Here is a 20,592-nt window from a genome sequence, read left to right as displayed (position 1 = left end):
TGTTTTACTGTTTCTGGTTATTTACTGGTAGAGAATGGGGGAAAGAGTTACCTCAATTTAGTTCTCTCAATGTTTCCATTGGCTTTTCTCTGATAATATTTGGCTACTGTATAAAATTCCTTTTGATGGACCATTTAATGTTATGTCAGCAGACGGCTCTTAAAACATACTATAAAAAGCTGTACTCTCAGATAACATGATATTCACCATAATTTAAAAGTTAGCTTTGATGCCAAAACTGTGTCTCATTTTAAAAACATTTACACTTCGTAGAACATGGATGAACAAAATGCAGGGCTCCGCAGGTCAACAATGTTTGGGCCATTTCAGGAATAATTAGAAAACCATTCAACTGCTATGAAGAACTTACATAATAAAAGCTTGGGTAATTACATTATGAATTTTAATAAGTGTATTATCATAAGACACTGGAAGATAGATTGTGTGCAATTTTATAGGAACTGGAGAAAAATTATGATCATACTTAGATGTTTTGACAATGAAGAAATTACCTAATATATTCTTTAGACCTTAAAACTAAAATACAGCTATAATTGCCAAGTGCAGTTATAAATTATCCTACAGATCTCAGCTTTGATGAAAAAGAATTTACACAGACAGTTCAGAGGTCAACTTCCCTGTCTCCTGAAACAGGTTTATACTGTTGTTACACTTAAATTTATACTTACTACATTTGTATTTATTTCTTCCCACCCGACTAGAAGCTTGATGAGAAAAGACTATTCTTTTTGTTCACTGTTAAGCATTCTATTCAATGCTTATTGAATGCCTGTTTTTTCCCACTGGGCATTTTTTTTAGATGCATAAGTGCATCAACAAGCATTATAGTATGAAACATACTAATTCCCCCATTAGATATAGCCTACATTCCTGAATTTCCTCACTTTAAAAAAAATTACTAATCCATCCAATGCACTATTATAAAATGAATCATAAGTGAAAGGTTTCAAAATGTAGCCATCAGGAAACTAAGCTATGAAGACAGCTGAAGAGAAGCAACTTGCTATCAAATCCTACAGAAACTTAAAAAAAAAAAAAAAACCCACAAAACCCTGTATGGCTGAGATTCAATTAGATCCTAACAATAATGACTGACCCCAAAACCTGTTTAAGGCTGATACTAAGCTGGGGCGCCTGGGTGGTTCAGGGGGTTAAAGCCTCTGCTTTCAGCTCAGGTCATGATTCTAGGGTCCTGGGCTCTCTGCTCGGCAGGGGGCCTGCTTCTCTTCCCCCCACCCCCCCGCCTGCCTCTCTGCCTACTTGTGATCTCTGTGGGTCAAATAAATAAATAAAATCTTAAAAAAAAAAAAAAAAGCTGATACTAAGCTTCTTTCTACCTGAGGCCAACTTCTTGAGTAAATTTATCAACCTGGTGAATTATACAACGGAAACAGTAATGGCACGTGGAGCAAAGGATATTATGGTCAACTTTCTATGATGAGAAGCCCAATCCTGTTGCTGGTGGTTAAATATGATCATTGTCATTATTAGAGCCCAAGAGTATCCGGATCTACTGAAGAAGTTTCAAGGCAGAGGTTTGGGGCCTCCTGGGCAGACTTCACACCTCCGAGTCCCCCTCACTCAGGTCCAGCCAGCCTCGCCCAACACGCTCTGTGAAACCAAGGCTACTACTGAAGGGTGAGTCTGATTTAGAGAAAGCGAGAACGATGGGGAGCAGAGGGGACGACCAGCAAGAGAAACAGTAAACCTAAGCATCTGTGATTCCTTTTCGGTACATACAGTCACTCATGTACATTATAGCCACAACAGCGACTCATTTCTATGACTTACAGAATTCTTTTCACGTAAGTAAGTCCTATATACAAAACTGAGTTCAACATCAACTGGAACAAGAAATTTAGTCCTTGACAGTGCTCTGATAAGATGCTATAAAAGTACAAAAACAGCTGTTGCCAGCTTTAGCCTTCAATAATTTAGGAATGTGAATCTGGCTGGTGCTAGCAATGGTGTTGGTGATGGCTTCAGAAATACCACAATAGGCACAAGGAAACCAAGAGGAAAGGGACGCTTCTGATCTGTACGTGTTTGCAGCTCGCCACTGAGAGGGCTAGATATTTTTTAGGTTTAAAACTAGAGCTTCTCAGTGATTTAGAGCAGTGTTTCCTGGACTTCAGCTGCACCGCACCCAAGCCTGAGCTGAGTTTCTTCTCATGCCTCTGCTTCTCCATAGTACCCAGGGTTTCCTCTCCAGCAGCCCATATCACACGGAGTAGAATTAATAGGCTGTTCAGTTCCAACATCTGTGCAGCCATTACTTGGCTTTGAACTCGAGAAACCTACTACACACCGTATTTACTGAGACCGGTGTCCGACCCACCCAAGGACTATATTTTTGTTGGCACATTTCAGTACAAACAAGTATCAGTCGATCTGATTGGTTCTCCAGAGCTACGTTTAATACAGATTCTTGTCTCCTCGAGCCGTCGTTTTCACAGAATATCTGTGTTACTCTGCAACTCAAGAAAGCAAGCAGGGCATGACTACCACTTGCCATGGGTCAGGTGCTGTGTATGTGTTACTATTAAATGCCAACATCAACCATATGATGTAGTTTTACAGATGAAGAAACAGGACAGTCGACAAGGTAACGAGCTTGGTGTCACACAGACAATAATGGGAAATAAGGATCTGAATCCAAGTAACTGCACTACGGAAACGCGCATGCTAAACCTGTATTAGCCGATCCTTCCTGGTATTGGTTACAGTAAGAAATGATGTAAACAATACAAAATACTTCTTAAAAGTCACTTTTTTAAAAGGCAACATAGTATTTAGACTAGAAGAATGTAAGTGGAAAATAATCTGGGCAACTACAGTGCACCCTTTATTCTCCACAGAGAAAACAAAATATGTTTCTGTTTACTAATGAAACCCTCAATAGATTCTAAGACAAAGTATCAAAATATAGGTTTTACCTTACCGAATAGGTATCCAAGAAGGGACAATTAAAACTACATGGGGTAATTTCTTTCCTTTTAGTGAGTGCCGTTGTGATGTGTTATAGCGAGCAATGCCTCAAAAGTCCAAACATTTTAAAGCTGGATATGAAATAATTTAATAAAGAACTAAACTTCTCCTTATTTGGACAGTATGATTTATAGATACGCCTTTTTTAGCCTTAAAAAATTTTTAAAAAATCAACAGTGCCTCTTACTAAAGGATTTGTTTACAAGTCAGAAATGGTGTCCACTATTTTAAAAGAGAAAGTGCTTACTTGCGACTGTTAATAAAACTACAATCCTCTAAAGCTCACTGACCAGTAGGTTTGTTTTTCTCTCACAGGAATAGATTATGAAACTGATTTGTTAACTCAAAACATTTCATTCAAAATGCTATTGCAGTAGACAAGAATGTTATAAAATTTTATGGCTCGTAATAAAATTAGTTAAATTAATAAAAAATAAAATATCCACCTCACAATGTAATGGAAAAGATGATCTAATAGAGTACTATCCTTGGAAACTTCATATACTGAAGAAATTTCACTTTCTGAGAACACCTCAATAAATTTCAGTCTCAGAACTTAATGGAAATCTCTAAGTTTTCCATATATAAGATTTCAGCAACAAAAAACAGAGAGCTATAATAAAAAATGAAATGAAAAAATTCCTAGAATTTGAAAGTTTTCAAAATATAGCTGAGTACTTATGTTCACTTTTATGAAATTTCACTGAAATATTAAATATTTCAATAAAACATATTCCCTAGGTTTAACAAACTTCTTTGAATACCATCATGAAAGCACGTAGTACACAAGTGTCTGAAGCACTTGTGATGTGGTTATATCCAATATTTTTCCATAAAAGAAAGTGATACAAATAGGATAAATAACAGAAAATGGGCTGAGATTACTATTATCTCAGATTTTCCAAATTAAAATGGATAAATACAACTTTGGAATGAGAGAAATAAGTAGAAAATGAAAAACACACTGTTATTTGACATGTTGAAATAAAAAATGGTTCCATCCTCTTTTCCACTGCTTTTTAAGAGTAGTTCTTGAAGTCAGTCATATGCATAAAAGTAGCAATGAGTAGCCCATCTCTCTAACTCAGGACTCGACTTCCAGGGCTAACGGCAAAGACAACTGTAGGGCTGGTTTAACTAGCGCAGGGTGGGGTCATTGCACTGATATGTTTTAAGGCTCCCCAGGCAATTATAACATGCAGTTGGCCAATAATGACTTTTCCAAACCTAAGGTACTAAGTGGATATACCCATAAAAATACTGAAAAAATGAAACGCTAAAATCTGTATTAAAAAATAACTTCAATAAAGGATGAAAGAAAGAAAAGCCAACTGGTTCACTGGCACAGTTTATGTGAAGCCATGTCCAGCGGGCCGGCCGCCGGTCGCTGCTCCAGCTCCCTTCTCCTCCCCCATGTCTGCACTCTTCTCCCTATCTTTATGAAATCCTCTGTCGAAATGAGAAAGGAAACAAAAAAGAAAAAGGAACTTTTTCTATCCACAACCATCAGGAAAACTTACGTTACTGTTTCTCTAGTAAGGAAGGCTGTGAACCACATATTCAAGATGTACTTCAAACAGCTCATGAAGAACATATAACATATATAAATAACACCTAAACTCTTCCACATAAAAAGTGTAATATAAAACACTAACCTTCAATGATCAATTTCTTCTAAAGGGAAAATAATCCTATATAGATTCCATGGTCTGAGTCCTGACATGTCAGACTCAGAATGGTGATATACCCATCCACACTCCAGAATCACTACACATACTCACATATATGTACTCATATGTATGTATGTAAGAGCACATGAACATATATGTGTGCATATGTAGGGCTTCTATACTGACAATCTAATATACACTGAAAATACAAAATGAGTTGTTGCTACAACAAATCATTTTTATCATCCGTATTAAAATATGTCCTATGAGCAACTGGAGGGCGTAGACTATTTCTACTTCAGTACTTAAAAGTAGTGAAAACAGAGCACCATTCTTAATTTATCACTCTTTAATTCCGCTGGCATTTCTTTTCCAATGTAGTTCCTTTTGGAACTAAAATTTTCCTGTTTTTAAAAATGTCTGCTCTTGCATTATCCAGTAAGATAGCCATCAGTCATGAGGCTACAAAAGACTTCTAATTATGTAGTGGGAAACCAGATCTTGAACACTTAGCATGAAAAGTAAATGTAAAATATCACATTAATAACTTTTATCATATGCATAATTATTTTTACATATACTATGTATTATAGAGTTACATATTTTTATGTAATTATATTTTTGTTATATATATTTATTATATAACATACAAAAGATTAAATGCTAACATATTTTTATATATTAAGTTAAAACACTAAAATTTATTTCACCTGCTTATTTTTACTTTTAAGTGGGACTATTAGAAATTTTTAAATTAGATCGATTGCTTCTTGGCCTTTTGGCTAAGATCAAGTGTAGATCTATGAGGCTTGCATTCTATCTCTGTTAGACAGCACTGGCCTACCCTTCTACTGGCTAACTCCCTTCTCCAAAAAACATTTCAATAATCCAATCATTAGCTGACACCTTAAATTCTAAAGCTTTCAAATTTTCTGTTTCTAATTAAAGTATTCATTTAATTTCTAAGTGAATTCTTTAGAAAAGCTCACATAATATTAGAAAATGGTTGAAATAAACATAAAGACTTGATGGCTATGAAACAATTTAACCAATGAAATGTGCAGTTCGTTTGTTCAGAAAGGCTTCATTATACCGTTAAAGACCAGAGAACCTTCAACAAAATATGGAAACTCTACTGATGTTAATAATCAGAACACAGCAAAGAATCTTGCTTATATCACAATCGTTGCCATAAACATCCATCTCATTTTATATCCAGTCCGCACTACAAGAATACGCAAAATAAACACGAACCAAAGATACAACACAGGAATTCTTGACATCAAAGAAATTCATACAACCGAGTGACAGACTTCAGGACTGCCAACATAAAGATAAACACTGCAGTATTCCCTGGAAGTTATGACCTCAGTACCTCAGCAATGATAAAAACTAAAGAGCTGTCTTGTTCTATCCAATCTATACTCCACAAAAACAGCAATGTACTAGCGAGCTACGCGTCGCCAAGTGAAGGCTGTCGGCCACACAATGAAGACCAAGCTGACGGGCTGAACGTGCCTAGAGACTGTTTATGAGATTAGCAGCAAATTAAGAAGCAGTAATGAGACAATGGCAACTCAACAGAAAGTAGGATAGTACAAGAATTGGGAACTGAAAGAGAATACAGCAGAAGTGATGACAAATGTTAGGACACATGAATGAGACAAACCTGGAAGACGCTCTCAAACACACACATTAACACACACTCAGACTCACAAGCACACAGATCTTAGGACATTAAGTCAACACCAAAATAATCCTAATGGTTTCTCAGTTGCAACAGAAGTCTCTATAGAGTGAAACTGGACAAGAAGATTCATGATGCATTCTCTCGAAGAATGTAAATATCGGAACCAAAATTGAATTCGAGACTGAAATTTCATGGCTAACGTTTCTTCAGAGCCCAAACCACGTAACTGTTACTTAACAATTATTTCAAAAAAAGAAAACAAGAGTAAGGAGATGAACTGGTTTGAGAAGAAAACCCTCTCCTGGGAGAACATAAAATAAGTATCATGGAAAATACTCAGAGAAAGGCCTACAGGAAGGAGTGTCTTGGGTCACTGCATTGTCTTTGCCACCAAGAAACCGCTCTCTCCCACCCGGCCACTGTGCCTCGGGTGTGTTAGCTGGCCGCCTTAGGGAATAAGCTATATCTGGAATTTAGAGGAGACTAATATTCACATTACAATAAAATTCTATTTTTCTACTTTGCTTCGGATTCCAAAATTGGATGATCAAGATCAAGACGATACTACTAGAATGTCAAACTTTAATCACTGGAAGCAATTTAAATCATGAGACTTGAAAGTTCAAAGTACCATTGTGACTAAACACTGCACTGTTTGATTATCTTGCCATTTTATAACAATTACAGAAAGTAGAAATGTTGTAGAATAAATGAATCTTAGCTACAGTGTCTCACTTTGTTTTCTAGTTAGTTTCACTTAAATTCCACTAAAAAGAACTGAAACTTAACCACACCACCCAGGTCAGGGGAAGAACTCCCCTCACAGCCCAAGGACCAAGAATGCAATTCTAAGACTCTTCCATGAAAACACTGAAGGAAATCCTAGCTTGGGGGTGGGGGAGAGGTCACAAAGTTAGCAATTAACAGAAAAATCCAAATGAGAAAAACGCACCGTGAAAAACTCTCTTAGTAAATTTTGATGCTTAAGCAGTTAAAAAGTTAGGCAAAGAATAATATCAATAAACAAATACTGTAGAGGGAAAAAATAAATGTTAGTTACAATATACCTCAAACTTACTGCTTCTTTAAGGCTCTACTGTTACTGTGGTATAGAATGTCAAAATTTAAGTGCTTTCTATTAGAAACTGTAATCACATAGGTTGCATTTGTATGTCCCAACCAAGGTGAATTCTGAATAAGATCACTTTAAGTTTAATAAATTAGTCTTCATCATAGCTTTTAAAAAAAAAATGGCCACTTTGGTCAACATTACATCTAAGTTCTACCTGGAAACAGGAAAAATAACCCTCCAAACCAAAGTTCCACATACGCCTTATTTTATGTAATTGCTCCAATAGATTTTTCTGTCCTTATCATTAAAATCACCCTACCTGTTTGGACCGAGGTCTACCAGGAGAAAATTTTCTTTTGGTAATAGCTGGTTTACCCATGCCGATTTTTGGAGTGACGGAGATATACGTTGTCGGCAGAATGTTTCCAACAGAAGCATTGAGGGTTGAAGGGTAAGTGTGCAGTATGTCATGGGAAGGCAAGTCTGAAGAAAGCGGAGAGGAAGACACATGTGCCTTGCTTACGTCTGTGGCAGACACAAATGACAGCTCTGTCTCGGGTGGTAATTTCACAGGTTTGTCTTCTTGGCATAAACCATCTTTCACGCAGCCCTCGACGGCAGGAGCCATTTCAAAGTCCGTAAAGGCAGTGGAAGAGCCGGAACTTGGTTTCTGTTCTGTTTCTTCTTCTACCCTTTCTACAGGCGGCTGCTCCTTAGGACATAAAGCAGGACCTTCCTCACATGAGGACCCTACGGCATCTGGTGGAACGGCGGCAGACTCAATGGTCAGTTTTGGAGGCCGTGATTCTTCTGCAGACGTCAACATTCCGGGGTCCTCTAACCGCGGGTCCTCGTGCCGCACAATGATCTGCTGTGCGTGGACGTCGACATTTTCTGTCACTTCCATTTTGTTTTCATTTTGATCTTCACAAACATGTATCACTTTAGAAGACATTTCCATTTCTTCACTATCAGTTTCATGAGAAATCTGATTTTCCATTTCAGGATTCATTTTATCTTGGAAGGATTCTACAAAATTTGGAATATATTATGTTAATGTACTTATAAATTTAAAATCTAAAAATTTGGGGGCTTAAAAATAATAGACTTGGGCAGGAAAAGGGGGGAGAAGGGAGACAATGAATTTCCAAAGCACACTTATGGTTAACATCCTAACTTAAATCAGAAGGTATTCATCAAGAAAACCATTTAAAATTAATAAAGACCAAAATACACCAAGATTTATGAATTACAACTGGTCACAGATCAGGCCAGAAAAGCTATAAAAACATCACCTTAATAGGATCCCCAGAGTTTAAGGTGGTTTCTGTTAAAAATATTTAAAACAGAATTTCTAATAAAATTCTATTAAGCATATATGTTTTACAATTTGAACAATTACAAAAAGATTAACAATTCTGTAGGTAAAGTTACACTCTTTCAACAGCTAGAAAAATGAGGCTCACTGAAGTTACATGAGGTATCTAAGTTAAAAAGTAAAGACTAGGGGAGCCTGGGTGGCTCAGTGGGTTGAAGCCTCTGCCTTCGACTCAGGTCATGATCCCAGGGTCCTGGGATCGAGCCCCGCATCAGGCTCTCTGCTCAGTGGGGAGCCTGCTTCCCCCTCTTTCTCTGCCTGCCTCTCTGCCTACTTGTGATCTCTGTCAAATAAACAAAATCTTTAAAAAAATAAAAAAATAATAAATAAAAGTACTTAGGCCAAAACAAACAAACAAAAATAAACAAACAAACAAAAAAGTAAAGACTAATCCAGAATATACAGCGATTTTGTAATAGCAGGCATTCAGATGTAAACAACTCAAATGAAGTATCACTGACATAACCGAAACTCATTCTGCAGATTCAAGTGAGTAACGAACACAGATAGAAAAGACTTATTTTACTTATTAGCTGTACCTGCTAACATATACATTTTTTGGATAGAATCTTTGTTATTTCCTCATGATCAATAATTAAACAGTCCAAGCTTAGCAAATTAGATATCAGCAATATCTAAGTCACTAACTGGTAAATTTTAAGTTGGGAGCTAATGTGTTATGCCTTTAACCCTACCGTGCCTGAAAACAAAGTCAGAGATCTAATTTACATGAGTCCTACATGGCTCTATCAGGTAAGATCACCAGATTAAAAAGCTCTTATTTCAAATACTATGAAGGTAATTTCTAAGTTACACTGATAGACTTATTAATTTCCTCATTACTATTTACTGTGGTGACTGCACTTAATCTATGACCTGATACCAAAATGAAATCCCACTTTTTATTCCCACTCCCTGAAAGACTACAGTTGAGGATAAAGGAAAAAAAACATAAAATAATGGATCTAATCCAAATATTTTTACACACAAAAATGCTTCAAAAATACTCAACATTAAAAAAGAATGCTTAGGGGTGGGCACCGGGGGGCTCAGTGGGTTAAGCCTCTGCCTTCGGCTCAGGTCATGATCTCAGGGTACTGGGAATGAGCCCCGAATTGGGCTCTCTGGATCCTGCTTCTCCCCATCCCCTGCCTGCCTCTCTGCCTACTTGTGATCTCTGTCAAATAAATAAATAAAATCTTTTAAAAAAAAAGAAAAGGAATGCTCAATAAAAAGACTTTTAAAACAGAAAATTACACGTAAATAGCGAGTACCATTCATTTGAGTGACTCAAGTGAAAAAACTTATCATAACGGCAAATAAAGCCTCAATTGTGATTAATATAAGACCAATTACCTCAAGACTCACTGGAAAAAAGAAAATGCGCAGCACACATGCAGACCACCAGTACACTCTTTCTGTACACTAGGCAGGAAGGAGTAAAAATGTAAACGTGCTCTTCATCCTCAATAGTTCTATTATGTTCTACCAGTAGTCTTTTTTTTTTTTTTTTTAATTTATTTGACAGAGAAAGAGAGATCATAAGTAGGCAAACAGGCAGGCAGAGAAAGAGGGGGAACAGGCTCCCCACTGAACAAGGAGCCTGATGTGGGGCTCGATCCCAGGACCCGAGCTCATGACCTGAGCTGAAGGCAGAGGCTTGACCCACTTAGCCACGCAGGCGCCTCTACCAGTCATCTTCTATAATGATTTTACCTTACTCTTTCTCTTTTTTTTTTTAACGATTTTTTTTATTTATTTGACAGAGATCACAAGTGGGCAGAGAGGCAGGCAGGGGGCGGGGGGGGGGGGGGGCAGGCAAGCAGGCTCCCTGCTGAGTAGAGAGCCCAATGCGGGGCTCGACCCCAGGACCCTGAGATCATGACTTGAGCCGAAGGCAGCCACTTAACCAACTGATACACCCAGGCACCCCTTAACTGATTTTTTTTCTTAAGATTTTATTTATTTGGCAAAGAGAGAGAAGCAGCACACAAGTTGGGGCAGGGTGGGGGCAAAGGGAGAGGGAGAAGTGCACTCCCTGCTGAGCAGGGAGCCCGATGCGGGACTTGATCCCAGGACCCCGAGATCATGACCTCAGTCAAAGGCAGCCGCTTAACCCACTGAGTCACCCAGGTGCCCCTGATTTTCACTTGTTTAATAACGAACATTTGATTTAACAACTCCACAGAGAATACAACCTCCTTTAGAAAGCCAATGCCAATTCTTTCTAAGAAAAGGATCACTTAACTAAAATATTTCATTACTGTAATGTGTATACAGCAGTAGTAAGTAATTCTTTGGGATAATTCATTTGAAAAATTAACTTAATAGATTATGACTCAAATCTGCATAGCAGTCATGATCAATCCGGACAGCACACTTACCAGAAGCGAGAAGACCACGTGTATCAAGACTTCCTGGGAGATGACTCTTCTGCTGCTCTTCTGTGTGGATGGGAACTGCTGTGAAGGACACATTTATGGCATCTCTAGCAAGGACTCAAAATTTCTCTAACACTGCTCTCTCAAAAGTAAGTTGAGTAAGACTTTTATCCTCCTGTCAAATGCCAATTCTCAACACAAGCACAAAACACACTTACTGTTTATTGGTAAGTAGGAGATGGAGATAGTATCAGCAATCTGATCATGCACTAGGACAAGATTTATTGTTACAGATAACTTTGTCTTACTCTTCCTCACTTTACATCTTCTGCAATATGCCTTCTCATGGCAGTTATTAAACACAAAACTGAATCTCAGACAATCTGAGGCCTTACATATGTACATACTCCATCTATAGAATATAAGGTTTCACATAAAATCCCATACTGCCAGATGAACCCAAGATTAAATTAATTAAGTAGTTTCTCCCCAACCTTGTCTCATTAATTCCACATCCTCAGGTATAGAAATAGCTATTATCAACGGTGCAAAAAGCTTAATTGAATATCTCTGAAATACCTGAAACACCCCCAACAGAACCGTCGAGACAATCTAAAACAATAAATTTTTCATTATCTCAGCATGAACCATCTCATGATCAGTAAGAGCTCTAGTTAGTAATTACAAGTATAACTAAAGAGAGATAAAATAATAAATTGCTTTTTAATGAAAATCACTTGGCCCCCCAAAGTAGGTATTGATGATGAGCTCCAAATCATAGCCGAGCTATATATACACGCCCTTTCCCTATTAACTTCTAATGTTATTTTACCAGAAAGCTCCTCCCTAAACAATCTTCTAAGTGACACACTGTGGCTCATTTTTATTTAGGACAGTAAACTTTTAATAGATTTCACATATTCACTGTACATGCACATTTTCTTCAGAAAATAAACTATATCCATGACCAAAACCATTCTTACCGTCTGGAACAATTCCAGGTGTGGACTCCTGACCGCTGATCTCTTTATTAACCGCTCGCTCTGGAAATACCATATGGTCCTCAGGTCCTTCAACTTCCATCTCATTGTTATAATCTTAACAGAATGTTATTTATTCTTTGGTTAGAGTAAGTTTTTCTGTTTTTGTTAACTCTGTAAATAATTATTACTTTGCTATAGTGAGGGTAAACTGTCACCCAAAATGCCATGAATTCTTCACATTTTTACATTTTCAACCACAAACATTTTAGGTGTAGATGGAAAAACATCTAAATTATGAATTAAAAGGTTACTGACATATTATTTTAAAAGGACATTTCACAACTGTATACAGATGGCATCTTGGAAACAAAACATTAGTAATTAAAATGTGTCTACCTAAACTGCTTGCAGATGGTAACGCGGGACTTTATAAAAGTTGCCATTCATATTGATGAAAATGAAAAACGATCTATAAGCAGTCTGTTTTCTTTATCACGAAAAAACTTGTTATTACGTATACAAGAGTATACTACTAAAATTACCTGAACAAAATTTTGGGCTCAGAAGATATGAACTAACATTTAAGAAAGACCTTATAAAACTAACACTTATTTGGAGTGAAAGAACCTAGGTTATAAAGCACAAACTAGGTCATGTGGCCAAACGCTGACAACTTTGCATGGCTGGTTCAAAGACCACGACTGGAATATGGCACACCAGGCCTGGGATTCAAGTGAGTACGAAAATTAAGAACAAGATGGGACCTGATACACAGGATTCCCTCATCTTTACTAAAATAATTTTATTGGAGACTGGTTGGCACAACATCAAAACAAAAAAACAAAACACCCCAAAACCCTCAAGTTTACCTGCAGTGACTTCGGCCATCTCCACTCCGTCGCCTGCCTGTAAGGGACCCAGCTCCGCGGCTATGTGTTTACAATACGTGCAGATGTACTCTTCTCTGGACTGAGAATCCAGCTCATGATCTGTTGCCTTGTCACATTCTAAGTGAACCCATCTGCGGTGATAAATATATTTAAATGAAATTTTCTAATTTAAAGACAAGTTACTATCCAGGGAAAAAAGAGGCAATTGCTGAGAACTGAGTATAGGAAGGGTTAAGGATGACAGAAGTGAAGTTACAGAGGTTGGCAATTGGTGAAGGTTCTAGAAAAGGAACTGGCATTTTCAGAGGTCATTAAAGGTGTTCACAAATTTTTACTGCCTTATTTTTAAACCATTTCCTCCCTACATTTCCCTTTAATGCTCATTTCTGGTCTTTTGACTATTCACTTCCTGATGCCTTTCAGACTCATAAATATGTAATTTAATTTCATCTTTAACAGCACTATGTACCCAAAGGATCATTAGAGTGATAAAAGCTTGGAACTCAAAGAGACACGGTAGTGCAGATGATCACATGGATAAGAGAACTGACCAAAAACTCAATGGAAGAACTGTATCTTCTTACCTTTTGCACATATTACAATGAAGCATGTCTTTCTGCAATTCTGGATGGTAGCACTTCCCACAGAAAGGACATAAGTTATCCTGTTGTTGGTAACAACTGTCACATACCAAGCAATTGTGGTGCCACTGAGAACTAGATCGTGTGCCACACTCTACACATATTCTGCAATTCTAAACACCAGAAAAAATGAAAACAGAAAGTCTGTTATGCATTTGTATTGCAGTTCTGGTGTGAACCTTTCTGAAATCAATGAAACATTTGTACATTATACATTAAGCTTTAATTTTCATGACACTAATTTAGGGTATATGTTTTTGAAAAAGCAGTGTGTTTTGAACATCTGATGAGACATCATTCAATTTGCACTAAAACCTCCAGGAAAATGTAAATAGGGATTAGAGACATCCAAGAAAACATAAATAGGGAAGGAAGAAAACCAAGAACATAGCAATCCAAACTTCAAAAAGAAACATATCCCAGAATCAGGAAGTAGCTTATGGAGAAAATAGCTTATGAGGGGATAAGTCTATTGAACTCTGGATTGTGAAAACAAACTGGTGCTTCTAACTACTTCATTTGCTGGTAGGTAGCTTAGGAACTAAAAACAGGAATTCAAACTCAAGAACTATCTCATGACCCACTCCAAATGGCCTAGAGTCCGAAACTGTGAAAAAAAATGCACATTTTGAGGAGCAAGATATTCACATGGTCTTAAATATCTTCTTAATATAGTATCTTAAGTATCTTCTTAAATATCATATAATGTTCCATTAATTACAAGGCGGGGGAAATGGAGCAATTTGACAACAGCATGACCGAATTATCAGAAAGCACATCACATATGAGGGTGAGACAAGAGGCACCCTGACAAGGGCACATCATCATCTGGCAGTTTTCTGGCCAACAATGCAAAACTCCATATAACTATGAAGAAACAGCCGACAAAGACAAAGTGAGAAAAGTGCAATTTGGCAGAAAAAAACGCAGGTATGTGGGGAAGAACGTTATTCTTCAAAAAATGTCAGCATCAAAAAGACAAGAGTAGGATTCAGGAAATTTTCCAGATTAAAAGAGTCCAAAGTGAGAACTAGATACAAAAGTTTACCCTAGAGCACATCTTGGAATCTACATGGGTGGCGGGGAATGCTACATGGGATGTCAGATCAAGTGACGAAATTGAAATATGGATAACAGGCTAGATGAAAGTACTTACATTGATGTAAACATATTAAGCTGGTAACAGCACTGGGATTATGTAAGAACATCCCTATCCCACTGAAGCGTTTAAGGCTAAAGCGGACACAGTATGTGGAACTTACCCTCAATGGTTCAGGGCCAAAAAACAGAGATGGGAAAGAGGAAGGAGAGAGAAAAGGGGTACACGCAGTGACACTGAAACCCTAACGAAGATAACGGTAAATGGCATATGGGTATTTTTATTTTTTTCAACTCCTAAAGTTTGAAATTATTTTTCAAAAAATTCGTGATATATACCAACACACAAGCATCCTTGACAGAGAAAAAGGAAAAAGAAACCTACCCGACAATGGTATAAAACAAAGTTCCTGAAAAGATTACCCTTACTTCAGTGTGAACAGCCTCACTAGTCTGACACCCCCACACAGGCAGACCTATTTGCCCACGTTCATCTCTGGCCCCTCCCCAGTGTCTCACACACAGCTGGTCTTGGAATGTTAAATGAACGAATTATGACTAAAGACTATAGACATCTATGAAAGAATTTAACAGCAGAGGAAGAGGATCATTCTTCAAGTTACTCAGTGAATAAGCCTTCCTATGAAAAACTCCAGGATAATTCTTGGGGCACTTTAGACATTACAGTGGACACCTTACAGGCATCAACTCAGTAAAGCCAACTCCCCTGTGAAGTATGTTCTAGTAACATTCTCTGCAAGGAAAAAAAAATGGTTTAAGGAAGTCAAATAATTTGCCAAAGATCTTTTATTTAGTAACTGGAAAAGTGGAGATCTCACTCCACAGCCTAGTCTTTTACCAATATTATATACCTCGACAGAACAGAATTTTTTAAAAAACACTATCCAGTTGTATTCTTGGCAATATTATACATATTCAGTCACTGCGAAAGAGCACAGCAAACTATGACAGAGAGCAAGACAAAAGATAAAAGAAAACGTCAAGAAATAAACTCAGAATTCTGAAGACATTTTCCCAAGATAACAAATTAAAAGCAGGAAACAAAGTTATCTAGATGTTACTAAACATTACTTAAGAGACTGTGTAGATGGCAAGTATTTAAAAAAAAACCAAAAAACAAACAAACAAACAAACAAAAACAAAAGCAAAAGCAACGTTAACCAGCATTTCCTAAGACCTTTTTGGGAGGCCTGACTAGAGACTGATAGCGGTCAGCATGTTCCAGGCAACACGAATTACAGCAGAACCACAATCAGAGACGACCTGGAAGCAAATTCAAAGAACTGACAAAAACACAGATCCCAAAGCCCTTAAGTAAAAAAAAGGATTACAGTTAAGTGAACAACAACAACAACAACAAAAAAGCGTAAGATTTTTCTTATGTGATACCACAAACTGGGAAAATGGTGGGGGGGGGGGGGGTAGTCCCCACAGCTAAAAAAGAAGTTGTAAAACAAAATGATACCAAACCAAGTTCTTATTGTAGTCTAAAGACAACAGACTCTTTCAGATATCTAGGAGTTCGGAAAAACTACTATTCCTTAATGGAACATAACCAAGAATCCAAAAGACTGGGAATTAAATAAGATTGGAACTTATATAGGAAATACTTTTTTTATTTTTTGCAAGGAAAAAGTGTGAAGGTTTACAGTCTCAGTTTTAAAACAAAGAGAAAAAAAAGAAAAGGAAATTGCTCATTTTTCCATTTTCACTGGCAAGTGGGGGAAGAAAATATTAATACTTTCAACATCTATAACTTAACATTCACAAAATAAGATTCTTAACTGCAAATCACTGCAGAAAATAAAAGGAACAGAAACACAGGAAATCAAAAGAACTAATTTGTCTTAAAATAGCCAAGCATTTCAATTGCAACCATTAATCTAAATCTAATCTAAATAGTTAATGCTAAAAATAAATAAATAAAGTTAATGCTATTAAACCTTTAAAAAAAATTAAAACGACACAGAAAGATCCGAAATAAGAAAGATGTGAATATATCACATTCAGCTGGTAGCCCAATGCCCTATGAGGCCATATTGTCTTACAAACAAAAACAGATGGCTACGCCCCCACCTGCCCCCCGAAAGGCATTACACAATGGAGTAACTTTACACTAATAAAAACTCAAAAGCACAACATATCAACACTGACCTGACTTACCTGCTAAATAACAATTTAAAAAATTAGTATTGTTTACAAAAGAAAAAGTAAAACACAAGGAGAAACAGGAAAACTGCAGCAGTCAATTTCGTGTACATACTAATATCTTGCAGAATTTAGCTGGTCAAAAAATAAAAAGGACTTCAACACAAATATTACAAGTTAAAGACACTACTTCAAGTATCAAAATATTTGTGAAAAAGAAAATAATTGGGTTAAATACACTTAAAGTAGACGTTAACATGCTTAAGCACAACTTAAAACCCAAAAGATACAGTGATTAGGTCAGATGCACACAGAGATAGTTACAAATACAACATATTTGGTTGCAGCCAAAGCTATAATCAAAGGTAAATTTATAGTCTTAAAAATATACTTTTTTCCTCAAGAAAGTAAGAAAAACGAATTACGAATTCAACTTCCTATTTCAGAGAAGAAAAAAGTCAAGTCAAGGTGCGTGGAGGAGATGGAAGCACAAACGCACAAGTCCGCCGACCCCGGATTCTCCTGCCGCTCCAAGAACGACGAGACACCGCGCTGAGCTGGCGCCGGCCCGCGGGCGGGAAGGAACCGGAACCGCAGGGAAGCCGCCGGCAGCAGCACCTGGCCCGCCCGCAGGCTCCGCCTCCCCGGAGCCGCACCTGAGCGCGGAGCCCTCAGGCCCCGCCTCCCCGGAGCCGCACCTGAGCGCGGAGCCCGCAGGCCCCGCCTCCCCGGAGCCGCACCTGAGCGCGGAGCCCTCAGGCCCCGCCTCCCCGGAGCCGCACCTGAGCGCGGAGCCCGCAGGCCCCGCCTCCCCGGAGCCGCACCTGAGCGCGGAGCCCGCAGGCCCCGCCTCCCCGGAGCCGCACCTGAGCGCGGAGCCCGCAGGCCCCGCCTCCCCGGAGCCGCACCTGAGCGCGGAGCCCGCAGGCCCCGCCTCCCCGGAGCCACACCTGAGCGGTGTCCGCCAGCTCGCGCTCCCGGGCAGGAGCCCCCGCCCCTGCAGACCCCCCACCCTCCCGCCGCCCCAGAACCAGGCGAGCGCCGCGAGTTCCAGGTGCCCCGCAGTCGGGGTGGCGGAGCATCCGCACAGGTGCTCGGCTCCCTCCGCGGCTCCTTACACCCCGTCACCCGCACCCCACCCTCGGGGTCCTCCAGGGGAGCTCGCCCCCCTTTTCCAGCACCTTCCTAGCACAGCAAACCACCCGCACCCCGACTCGGTCAGCGCTTCCCTCCCGCCTTCCAGCTTCTGGAGGAAGCCTCGGGCGGGCGCCACCTCACGCCTGCAATCCCAGCAGCCCTGGAAGCGTCCACCTGGAGGATGACCCCTGCCCCTGGGCTCCAGGGACCATTTCAGGCACCCCACTCCACCTCACCTCTCTGACGCCCCCCGCCAAGCCCCCAGAAGGGCGGTGCACAGGTAACAAGAACCCAGAGATCACAGATGCAGTTTGTTTTCTGAAAAGTGGTTAAGTTTCCATAGAAATGCTAACATTAAAAAAATTAAAATTTAACCGACCTCCAAGGGTATCACAGTGCAGATTTTAATATCCGCATTTAGCGTCTGTATTTATCATGTTAGCCCCAAGTGCCATCAAGGGTGTACAAAAGATGCAAGATTTCACACTAAAATTGTGGTAAAAAGATGGACGGCACAGGGAACGATGCAGCCTCCAGGGGGCCAGCGGAGGATGCTTGATACACATCGACTGACAACAGCTGAAGGGCAAACAACATGCCTAACTTAAAGTGAGGAACTAATGTTCCGTATTTTAGGAATAACTGGATTGATTCCCCCATTTCCTACAGATTTCAGTCGTACCACGATGGCGCACTCGTGACCAAAAACTGTACTTAACTGAGTTACACTTCATTACATCTAACGTCGAAGGGCTGCTTGCTGGCACTTTGAGTTCTGATTATTCTGAACTAGTAAACAAGGTCATGGGATTATCAATACTATTTTTATACAAATACAGAAGGCATTCTCTGTATTGGCATTATTAAGCCAAAGGAAGAGCTTACTCACTGAACTAGACCTGAGAAAATACTTTTCTATTAAACCCAATCTTGGTAATTTAGTCTCAAAGAAAAACTGTGTCAGCTGAAATTACTAATTACTTTGTAAATTCTATTTAGTTTTAGTTTTTTATTTTTTAAAAGTCCATGTAAGGGCACCTGGGTGGCTCAGTGGGTTAAGCCGCTGCCTTCGGCTCAGGTCATGATCTCAGGGTCCTGGGATCGAGTCCCGCATGGGGCTCTCTGCTCAGCAGGGAGCCTGCTTCCTCCTCTCTCTCTCTGCCTGCCTCTCTGCCTACTTGGGATCTCTCTCTGTCAAATAAATAAATAAAATCTTAAAAAAAAAATAAAAAAATAAAAGTCCATGTAATTACTGAAGATAAAAGAGCTTATGTCAAGTTTAATGTCTGTTCTATAAAATTTAGATATTAAAAAAAACACAACCAGCTCAACCTGGGGGGTGTACAGAGACAGTCTATGAATCTAGAGGCTTTATATCTACATCATATTACAAAAAGAAAATTTGATCAAGAAATACTTCTTAATTCATCTAAAGAGAAAAGCTGGGGCACCTGAGTGGTTCAGGTCATGATCCCAGGGTCCTGGGATTGAGCCCCGCATTGGGCTCCCTACTTGGCGGGAAGCCTGTTTCTCCCCCATGTCCCCCTACCCTGCTTGTGTTCCCTCTCTCAACACTGTCTCTGTCAAATAAATAAAATCTTTAATAATAATAATAAATAGATAGATAGAAAAGCCCTGCTACTCAGTATAGTATGACAGCATAGGGAGGGAGCATCATATATAGGATAAAACAGTTTAAGACAGGAAACCTGAGTTTTAGAGTTTTAGTCCCTTTTCTGCTTTTACAAATAAGGAAACCTGGACATTCACCGCTAGGGCCTCACCAGCTCTCGTCTAGAATTTACCAGTTTGCTACACAATTTCAAAGGAAGCTTATCAACTACGGATCCATCCTGGAGAACATTTAAAAGGAAAGTCACAGTAAATAGTTTGTAAACATCTTCCAAACAGGAAAAAATATTAGTTTTATTCAGTTGAGAATTAAAGATAAGTCTGTTTTATTCTTCTACTTTCGCTTTAAGAGTTTAAATACTCTCTGCTTCCAGGAACGAATACTTCTAAAATATGGTCCTGTTCAGCTGGTGATGTGCTAATAACTCTGCCCAGTAGGTAAAGCTGTCAGCCGACCCACAGGGTTGGGAGATGCGGACGACTGAGCCTCAGTAAATTCCTCAGGATGCGTAAAGACACCAGCATAGAACAACACAAGGTCATAAAGAGGCAAATAACAAAGTAGATGGAGGAAGGGAGAATCACTGACTAAAAGAATATCCAGAAAAAATTAAAAGTAACTGAAAATACATCTTAAAAGTGTCACACCAACAGAAAGACTGATATCGTAAGCAATGAAAAAATGGAAGAATGTCCACACACCTCTCTCAAAACCAAGAGAATCTTTAAACAGCATCTATAAAATAAGTAAGTAAATAATCACTGAAACTACCCCAGGGGAGGGACAATATACATATGTATATATAATGATTCTAGATATTTAATACCAGTGCATTTATACA

At 38.9% G+C, this 20,592-nt stretch overlaps 1 protein-coding gene across 19 annotated transcripts in view; it reads right to left on the bottom strand.

Annotated features, from left to right (window-relative positions):
- KMT2C (lysine methyltransferase 2C) overlaps positions 1–20,592 on the bottom strand; it is a 270,498-nt gene that overhangs the window by 91,229 nt on the left and 158,677 nt on the right. For 16 of the 19 annotated variants that reach the window (XR_004276659.1, XM_032303952.1, XM_032303959.1 and 13 more), the window contains exons 10-14: positions 13,658–13,827; positions 13,053–13,204; positions 12,184–12,297; positions 11,204–11,281; positions 7,761–8,470 (exon numbers count right to left, since the gene is read on the bottom strand). Coding sequence is in view for 18 of the 19 variants with exons in the window: in XM_032303952.1 (XP_032159843.1) it covers positions 7,761–8,470; positions 11,204–11,281; positions 12,184–12,297; positions 13,053–13,204; positions 13,658–13,827 (1,224 nt within the window). In the remaining variant the exon portion in view is untranslated. The remainder of the gene's footprint in view (positions 1–7,760; positions 8,471–11,203; positions 11,282–12,183; positions 12,298–13,052; positions 13,205–13,657; positions 13,828–20,592) is intronic. The other 3 variants (XM_032303954.1, XM_032303958.1, XM_032303969.1) reach the window with 1 other exon arrangement.

This window comes from Mustela erminea, chromosome 11 (assembly GCF_009829155.1).
Source record: "Mustela erminea isolate mMusErm1 chromosome 11, mMusErm1.Pri, whole genome shotgun sequence".
Classification (NCBI taxonomy): domain Eukaryota; kingdom Metazoa; phylum Chordata; class Mammalia; order Carnivora; family Mustelidae; genus Mustela; species Mustela erminea.
Note: the sequence above shows the minus strand (reverse complement) of the source record. Positions and strands in the feature narration are given on the sequence as shown.